The following is a 10,109-nucleotide window of genomic DNA, read 5'->3' as shown; positions in this document are numbered from 1 at the left end:
CATTACAGCTGATTGTCTGACTAGGTCTTATTTTGGGGGAAACATAGTAATTTAATCCTTAGTAATAAAACAATTGTTTTCATAATATAAATTGGTGGCGGTGGTGGGGGATGTTATATGCCACATAGAACTTGAGCTCCAGAGAGGTGAGAGAAGTGGCGGGGAAGGTAGGAAGATTATTCTCTTTAAACCATGTTTAGGAGTTTGAATTTTACCCTGAGGCAAATGGAGGAATTATTTAAAGGCTTTAAATTGGGAAGTGATGGGATTTGAGTCTTTTTAGGATTCCTTTGGCTGCATGGTGGAGAAAGAATTAGAGGGTAATAAACTGGGACGTCAACATACTAGTTAGGCTGTTGCAATGATTCAGCTTGAGAGATAATGGGCATCAGAATCTGGGTAACTGCAGTAGGAGTAGAATCTGGGTAACTGCAGTAGGAGTTTGGAGAAAGAAATATTCCAAAGATAGAATACACTTGGATTTATTAATTTGGGAGTGTGGGGGCCAAAGAGGAGTCAAGTTAGATTCCCAACTTTCTCTGGCTTAGACAGCAGGAAGATGATAGTGCCATCTTGAGAGAGAATTCTGGAAGCTACATTGGGGTATTTGGAGGGAATGAAAAGAGTAAATCCAACACACATATTATTTCTCTTTCCTTGCTCTAGGAGATTGACAGAAAGCCCAGGAGTGATTCCAAAGCTGACACCCACCTCTAAATGTCCTGCCACAATCTTCTAAGAAGAGTGACAGCTCTTGCTGCACTCTCCTTCTAGTCTGTCTACCCCTTCCCTCTGCTCTAATGAGTCTAGGGTATTCTCTTAGCCATTCCCCTCTCTCATCAACACAGTTGTATCAGAAGATAAATTTAGGAGAAAGTCACAATGAAAAAGCATTTTATATCAGCCTGAGGGTAGAATTTAATGATGACGAAACAAGACATGTATTAATAATTGATATATATCTTTTTATTATGCACAGATAAAGTACTTAAAACTGTGGTTATCAAAACTATATATCTAAGCATGTTCACAAAATTGCTGACACATTGAACAGATAAAAGACTACATACAATAGGGGTGTTCAAACTGGCCACAGGGATTTTAAGGGTACTCTTTTTACCCTCCTAGACGATGAAAAACAGCAACAAAATCAGGCTCATTCAGGAAAAACCAGAAGAGAGAAGTATTGTATTTGGAAACTGATAATAGTCCTTTTTAGAAAAACCATGTCAGTTTCATGAACAACCCCCAGCTAAAACAAACAGGAAAAAAAAAATCACACACATGATTCACCCAACAAAATGTGCTCTGTTAATATAACCAGCAGTACAGCCATCACTCAAATTATGAGGTAGTTACAGTACAAAAAAGACTGGCACGCAAATACGTGCCCCCACACACACTCACAATCATGCCCACTACAGAACACACACAGGAAATGGGTTTACAATCTTATTACAGATAATGAAAAGACCATTTTTTTGGTTGTTGTTTAGAAAACGCTATCGAAACAGCTTAGACAGAAGGAATTTCTGACTTACAAAATACAGAGTAACAGCTGGTAAACACCACATGGTAAAAAGCTATAGGATGTTATACAATCTGCCTTGGAGTTTGGAGCATTACAACAATAGCTTTAGCATCAAACGGAACAAAACAAAAATGGCCTCTGCGAATCAGGACTGTAGCCTGCAGAAGTAGCAAGACTTTGCAGATAGAAGAATTTAACTGGAATATAACAACAGTTTTATAGAAACTTGCAAAATGTGTTATAAAGTTGAGCTTGTATTTTGTATTAAAACTGTGAAGTATGAAGCAATTGGAAATGCTATGACAAGACGCTAGGGAGAAAACTATTTTTTTATGTTCATTTTTTAAAGAAACATTTCAGAAATACTTAATGACATTCACTCTCCAATTAACATGGGATCCAGTTTCATCAACATGGATTTCTTGATCTAAATAATACTTTTGACAATAAGACCCAAACAAATAAAACTGACTTTTTTCTTTTAATATCTTTTGGTTTGCATCTATAAATTTGTAAATTAATTTTAAATTACTTATAAAATCATTGGCAATGTAGCATCTCTCTCAAAAATATACATTTAAATATATTACAAAAGGTTTTAACCCTGTCCATCTAAGAACTGGATCTTTTAATAACTAATAACTAATTTTCTTTTTAACAGGAAGGAGACAGTTTTTTAAAAAGCGAAGAACTGATCAAAAAAATTCACAGTAACTGAAATTAAACATTTCATATGGAGTAACTTTTTTTTAAAATCTAAAACAGTTAAATATATCTTTATACACAAATTTTTGTAGTAAAATATAGCTATAAGTGACTTAAAGACTCTAGTCTTCTTTGAAGACATCTTTAAACTTTTTTATACATAGAATATGCTAAAACAATACATTCTGCTGAAGGTTAGGCAAAGCGCATTATTTTCAAACACAGGTAGCGTAATCTAGGTCCTCCACTATGATACCTTTATGTTAAAAAAAAAAGTTAACTGAAGGAAAAATATTCTCTAATCTCATGTCTTGATTTGTATGTGGAAATATGCAAAATTATCAACGTAGACAGCTTGGAAATCTTAGCCCTCCAGTAATGTGTTTTGGTTAAAATTATCCTGATTGAATGTTTATACCTATCGAATCAACCAGACTACTAGTCTATAATTCAGTAAGAATGATTATTTGCCTCCACCTACAGTGTCTTGTAGACACTGTCCTTAGGTCTTGGTGTCATTAGCATTAAGGTTCCATTTACAGAGAACCAGGCACAACTTCCTTATTTTAAGGGCAGTGAGATTTACTTACGAATATGAGTATTTGCGGGTAGAATCTAGCCTACTCTATTTGTAGAATTCTGAGTCGTTTGGGGGAAATATAGACAAAGAATAATATTTATTTGCAATAAAGCTATCCTCAGTAGTAAATGATTTGGCACGGAAAGTTTCCCTTGGCATTCTTTTTTAACATAGAGGTATCAGTTGAGCTTATTTTAGCTACAAAGTGGCATCATATTATTCCATTATTCCATCTCAAATCCTTTTTGAGTTTGGGCTATATTTAAGGCACGAGAACTAAAGCAATCCAAATGAGTGCCCTTTTCCACATCTCAGCACTTTCTTGGCAGAAGTGGTGACATTGTTCAGATAACCCACTGGAATCCAATAGGATCTGCCATGCATTTACATGTTATGAGAGTTTGGTTTTTATAAAAGGGTCTATTAAAAAGGTTAACATGTTTTTAGAGGAAACACTAATTCTCCCAAATATATTTAAGAATAAGTTTCAATTCTGAAAGCACAAGCATTTTTAAAAGGGGAATGAATTTTTTCTTCTTCAACGGAGAAAACGAATGTGCCAGATGACATATTACATGCTTTTACTGGTACATATATCACCGAGCAAATTCCTCCTCAACTTGACAATTGAATTTTGCCCCAATTTATACATTAATTTATCAGAACACAGTGTCATAAACAGGCCCGCATCTGCAGTCCCAGACTTTGGCCGTTTTCAATTTCTCTATGTCTATAAAAACAAAATTTGCATTAAGACATTTTTGCAGTCAGTGTGCTAGCGTGGGGAGAAAGAGGAAGCTGAGAAGGTAATCAGCACTGGGTTTTGGACCAGGGCACAAGAAAGGAATGTTGCCTTGATGTGTGTCAGCATATAGTCCCTGAGGGCGGCACCCATCCAGCGGACACATCAGCCCCCACAGGGTGTGGCACAAGGTGAGAAGTGTGCATCCCCAAGGTGCAAATTAGACAGGGAGGAACGCACTTACAAAGTCATGAAGCATTTCTTAGTTTACATCTGAGTTCAGTTATAAAAGAATCTTTGGCCATATCTCACCGGTTCTACTCTCTGGATATTATCCTTTTACCAACTCCTTGAGTCTGCGTAAAACTCAGGGCCCCAAATTATGGCTGTTCTTACCTGGACCAAGCAGCATTTTAAAAACTGGCATGTGTTTCACATTGAAAACCCCCAGGCCTGGGAGGAGCTGGTGGAGAAGGCCACCACCTTAGCTTTCGCACATGAACTCTAGTGTGTTACAGAAGTCCAGGGGTCACCTTTACGTTAGCCCTGGGTGGTGGTGGTGGGGGGGTGAATACAACAGGTGATGTTTATATTGAAATTCACTCTCTTTACAAGGGAACCACAATGAAGCCTTCTTGGAGTCTGGACACTTGCGGCCAGGCCCTGCCTGCCCTTGGCAGTGGTCGGCCGGGCTAGGCGGTGCTGCTGCTGGAGCAGGGCGTGCTCTGTGTGCTGCCGATGCTGTGGGCCGCACTGCTGTTCTCCGAGGCCGGCGGGGTGGTGGGGACTGGCTGCCTCCCTGCAGTCTCCCCTGTGGGTGACAAAAAAAGGGGAAAAGAAAAACTCGTTATGTGTGTGCATTCCTGGAAAGACCATTCTTCCTTTTGCCATTTTATCTGATGTTCTTGTCAATCATGGGCAGAAGGCCTTATACCATAAGGTAGTTCTTTCGGTTGATGTTTTGTTTTTAAAGCTTCCTGCCTGGGAAAATGAGAACTGGTTTTTGTGTGTGTGTGTTTTCTTTTTCTTTCTTTCTTTTTTTTCTTTTTAGTTGACTGACAGGCAGTTTTAATGGTTAAGACCCCTAATAGTTCAGGATGAAGCCCCAGGATTTCAGTGTCTACAAACTTGGAAGAAACCACCACCAGCTGTACTGTGTGATCCAACTGACCAGTATGTGTATTCAGGAAACAGTGTCCATCTTTTCTCATTGTAGGGTTTGGGAGGTGAGACCTTTAAAACTGTAATAAGAGACCATTGGCAGTTTAGGGGCCTTTTTCTGAACGCACTGTTCAAAATGGGGGTAGGAAAGCCTAGGTTTCACTCTATGCACAGCAGAGAGAGCCCTGTGCCCCAAGCACATAACCTACCTGAGAAATGAAGGTGGGAGGAGCCTGCTCTCAGAAAAATCTTTTGGGGAAGGGGTTTAGCTGTTCGCATATGGGGACTGAGGTTGCAGGGACTGAGGCTGTGAGGGAACAGCCCCCTTCCATCTTGGGGCTCACTGTAGGGTGCAGTGTGAGTATCTCCTAACACAGTAAACATCCCACTTTTCATTACACAGCCCACTGCATTTGAGCTAAACCTCTCCCTTTGCCAAATGCGTAGTGCTTTGGAGAGGGAGGAAACCCCGGGTCACACACATGGTTTGCATTTAGCACTGCAAACGCCTCTAGAGTTAAGTCCTTCTTCAGTGAAACTGACCTCAGGGCAGCCCTCAAAAATGGCTCTAGGTGGGGAAAAGTGACCAAGGCTCTCCAACGACAAGCACTGCATCTTCTTTGAAAAGCCCCAGTATAAACTTCATGAAGGTTGGGTCAGCAGTCTCTCCCCACCCCTCTCCAACGTGGGAAGCCCCAGAGGGCAGGTCTGTTTATGAATGAGTCTCCTCTTTCCTGTCGCACTGAAAATACAGAGCTATCAGTCGAAAACACATGAGCAAAGGCTCTGCCCTCCAAGTACAGGAACTTCCATTCCCTTTCTGGGCCCCTCAAAAGCATCTGCCAAACAAGCAGTTCTGCAAAATGTAGAACCAGTTCATGCCCCTGGGTCTGGTTACAGCTTCCCTATCACCCATTTTAGACCCCTACAGCTACAGCACACATTTTTGCATCAACCTCAGGGTATTTACATGCGACAAGCATATTTGGCCCTTGCTGTGTTTCTGATTATCTTTTCTTCCGGGGTTGGTGGGATGAAGGGGAGATTGGGGGTCAGTATTCTTCAGAAGCAGAGAAACGCTGTATTTTCACTCTTCTTTTTTAGTAATCTATATTTTGGACCCTCCCCAGCACTGCCCTCTACCCGTCATGTGTATATATAATTAAAAGTGGGGGACTTTGCCTCCACACAGTGACTTTCTGCCAGGAATTCACTTTTCTCATAGTGGGAGTTTTATTTCTAGAGGGAAATCTAATCTCTTAGCTATTCTGATGTCCCTACACCAAGACCTGAACAACCCGTGATATAGTTTAAAAATTCAGCCCCCTCACAACCCACATGTTGATCCACACCCAGCTGGCTCCTCATGTTATTAATTAGAAGGACCAATGTGGCTGTGTGAGAAGCACATTTCAAATATATCTTTTCCCCATTTAAATAAAGGATACATCAGGAAAGCAGGAGGTAAGTCAACACCCCCACTGCCCCGGCCTTTGGCTCACCTGGGCTTCATTTGTTCAGCCTGATAGCAGCTCAAGCAAGATGGCCTTGGCTCATCTATTAACAGTGAACCACTCTTTCTCATCCAGAACTTGACGTGTGCTGGATTATTCACATTCAGGAAAAGTGCCAGTACTACTCCCTGCCCAGGAAGCCTGAATATTTGCTTTCCGACGTCTACTTGCCAAATATAATTTGTTGCCATGTCAGTTTATTTTAATCAGTGCCCATTACAAAGGTCTTTAACTTCCTGAGTTTTGGAAACTCTTGTGCTGCTGATGCAAAATACGGTCCAAAATGAAACCCCACATAAAACAAAGAAGCCCCCAATGCTTGAGACTGCACGATACATTTCACCAAGGTAGACAAGTCAACTTCAACCTAATAACCTATTGACTTGAGACGATAATGTGCCAAGGAGAATCTTTGTCTGAGAATCTGCTTGGAAATGTTGAAAACACCTTCTTTAGACTATCTCTTCTACCTCTGCACGTGGCTATTTTCACATGCAAGACGTGATATTTCTCAATATAACCAAGTTGTTAAAAAAAGCTTTTACCTTTTGAGAAAGTCAAGTATTTATTTTTTATTGTCAGATGGAAGTGGCACTACAGAGAAAGTCACCATGAGAAAATTTAATGTGCAGGTGCTTCTGCTTAAATTTTTTTTTTTTTAAACCCAGGGTTTTCTGAGATGAGTCCTTTGGTTTTCTGCTCTCCTTCACAGTGACCTCTGATTTCTTGGAGCACTGTCTTTTTCTAAACTATCCCTTGGGTGACAAATACAATCCAGTGTACTTCTGCAGAAGGTGCGCAGGGAAGATTCTCAGGGTTAAGTAGAGTAAGCCCACTTAGTGAATGTAAGGAGTTCAAGGAAAGCTCCTTGCTCAGAAATATCAAATTTGGCATCAGAAATGTGTTCAGTCTTCATGCTTTGCTCCTAAAATCTCAAACCCACACTGATGAAGAAAGATTTGGGGAGGAGGGAGAATGAGGAGGGGAAAGAGGCATGGGGTACTCAGGAGGAGGGTATGTTAGGAAAAGGATTAATTCCACCCTTTTCTATTGTGGAAGGATTAATTCCACCCCTCAGCTATCGTGGCTGAGCCTAGATATTGCCAGAGATATTTTAGAAATACAAACAAAAAAATTATTAAGGGATAATTTGTTTTATTTCTTTAACTTGGCATGGAGTTGTCCCCATCTGATTTCCTGCCACCCCTTTGGCGGGTCTACTTTACAACTGGGCTCTTATCTACAAGTTTTTTTAGGGTGGCGGGTCCTGAGGAAGAAACTTGATCTAAGAAAAATGTGAATAACAATGGAGAGGCTCTATGGGGAAACCACAACACAGAAGAATTTTAAAGAAAGTAAGAGGAATATCGATTATTTAGCCCAAAGGAGACTGTTTGCAAATATTGCCCATAGGGGATTATTACAAAGAGGAACAGACAGCTGTTCCTTATCTCGCTTGAAGGCAAAACATGAGGAAATGAGTTTAAATGGCAGTGATAAGGATTTAGGTCACAGAGAAAATAACTTGCTGATTATGAGGATTAGTTATAGGGGGAATTGATGGAATTTTTTTCTTAGATATTTAAGCATTGAATTGAAAACCAAATGCCTGAGGGTGATTTAGATTTAATAGTACTTGATGCTGGAAAGAAAACAAAGATATTTTCCTCTAGGCCCATGTGGTGGTTGCAATATCGTACCAATTAATGTCTCAATCTCTTGATATCCTAATTGTAATTATTTCATAAGCTCAACCTTTAGTTTAGAGACATTTTCAGTCACTATTTATCATTTTCAAAAACTGTCCCTCCCCACTCTCCAAGCTACAAGACCTTCTTCTTGCAACCAAAACTCTGCAGGAGTGGGGGGATTAGATGTTGTTGTAAGTTATGGGGAAAGGGAAAAATGATCCAAGGCAGGAATTAAAATCTTTCAACATGTCCTGCCTACCACGTTCTTCCTATATTCCTGTAGGATGGCCAACTGGTTTGCATGTGCACTTGGTTTTCGGTGGGTATGTATCTTACTTTAACTTAACCTGAGCACCTGGGTGAAGAGTGGATCCTGCCCTCTTTACCTTTACACCAGAGTTCCCATCTGTTCCTGATGCATCTGACTAGATCAAGTAGATCTGGGTATGTGCTTTAAGAACACATGGTGTGTTCAACCGAGGATTGCTGACTAGAAGCCCGAGGGATTGGGACTGGCACACCTAATTCAAGACTTCAGCATTTTATTCTGCTCTGTGAAACATAGTGTTCCTTCCACTCTTGGATTTTTCTTTCTGCCTACACATCTGAGTAACCTTAAATATCTTATATTTTTGTAGGACTTTGGAGTTCAGAAAGCTTTTCACATACATTTCCTGTGTAAGCACTCTCACCTCCAATAACCCAGTGATGTAGGAATCATCTCTGTTTACTAAAGGGAAACATAATTAATATACCTGGATCTGGTAATAAGACTAGCAGTTGAACAAACTAAAGTTTCAAGTCCAATTTCTGACAATAGGTTGTATTGTCAGAATAAAGGTTGTACAGATACATGTGGAGTGTGGCCTCCCCTCGTTTCTCCCCGCCCCCAATCCTTTTCCTTCTTTATTCCCTTCTTCCTTCTCTTATTATCATCAAACTTTGCATGCATATATTCATGGGCCATAAAGGCAAGTAAAGATAAATTATAACAACACCTAACCCACCCCTCCTACAGAGTTTTGTCTGCCACAGAAATGTCTGTTAGCTTGGAGAATGGAGAGGGATAATTTTTGAAATTGATAAAAACTGATTGAAAACTTCTTTAAACTAAAGGTCGTCTATTTACAGGAGTGACCTTGTGAAATAATTACAATCAGGATATCAAAAGACATTAATTGGTACAAAATTGCAATCAACTCATAGGCCTGTGGGAAAAATCTCACCAAAATGACAATTTACAGATTTTTAAAAGGCATAAACCTATAAGAAAGAAAGCCAGAGTGGTGGTAATAGCAATAAAATACTGGAAGCTGGTGAGTAGTAACTGACTTAGCAGATTCAAGAGATGAGAGCCTAAGCCTGCAGTAGAAAAAGCTGAGAAACAACCAAGTTATAACACAGAACCCTTAACAGCTCAGGAAATGCTGGCATTAGGTACCCCTACAAGAGAGGCTGAACACAGGGATACACACAGTGGGGCTGACTGAACGTCTGTATAAGAAGCACTAAGGTCTCTCTAAATCCTCTTCTTTCCTCCATGGAGCTGGGACCCTGCCCTTCCTCATCCGGGAGGAAGACAGGAAGTTTACTATCTAAAGAGGATGAAACTGAGGGTTCCGGGAATGATCAACATGAGGCATAGGTGAGGGCAGAGAACCATACTGAAAAAGGAAGGTTAAAGGAACACCTATATGTTGAATGCTGTGACCTCCAGAATGCTGACAGCCAAACCTACACCCTTCAGGAAGGAAACAGGAAAACCTGTTTTATAAAAAAACCTGATGAACTCAAGAGAAAAAAAAATCCAAAGACGTGATTATCAAGAGTTCTTGAATAACAGGCCCAGTCAGATCACCCAAATAGAAGTTCACTATCAATATGTCCCACCCACAAGCTCAGAACTTCTTTATTCTTAAAAAATCCTATAATAATATTCTCAGAGAGATACGATATTGCACCCATGAGACAAGAACAGGATATATTTTTTTTAATTCATAGAAAAAAATTTCTTGGAATTTAAAATTTTGAAGGCAGTATTAAAAACTCAATAGGAAAATGAGAGATAAAGATGAAGAGATCTAGAAAATAAACAAAGAAAGGAAAAAGACAGGAGACAGGAAAGAAAGGAAAATTAGAGGATAATTCAAGAGGTTCAACTTTTAAATAATATGATTTCTAGAAT

The 10,109-nt window shown here is 39.8% G+C and overlaps 1 protein-coding gene across 2 annotated transcripts in view; it reads right to left on the bottom strand.

Moving 5' to 3' along the window:
* Positions 1 to 941: 941 nt before the first annotated feature.
* The window catches only part of TGFBR3 (transforming growth factor beta receptor 3), a 194,224-nt gene continuing 185,056 nt past the window's right edge, over positions 942 to 10,109 (bottom strand). The window contains exon 17 of one of the 2 annotated variants that reach the window (XM_081057099.1): positions 942 to 4,369. In XM_081057099.1, the coding sequence (XP_080913225.1) occupies positions 4,251 to 4,369 (119 nt within the window). In that variant the 3' untranslated portion in view covers positions 942 to 4,250. The remainder of the gene's footprint in view (positions 4,370 to 10,109) is intronic. The other variant, XM_081057100.1, reaches the window with a different exon arrangement.

Source organism: Rhinolophus hipposideros, assembly GCF_964194185.1.
Source record: "Rhinolophus hipposideros genome assembly, chromosome: 8".
Taxonomy (NCBI): domain Eukaryota; kingdom Metazoa; phylum Chordata; class Mammalia; order Chiroptera; family Rhinolophidae; genus Rhinolophus; species Rhinolophus hipposideros.
This window is presented reverse-complemented; position numbering and strand designations above follow the sequence as displayed.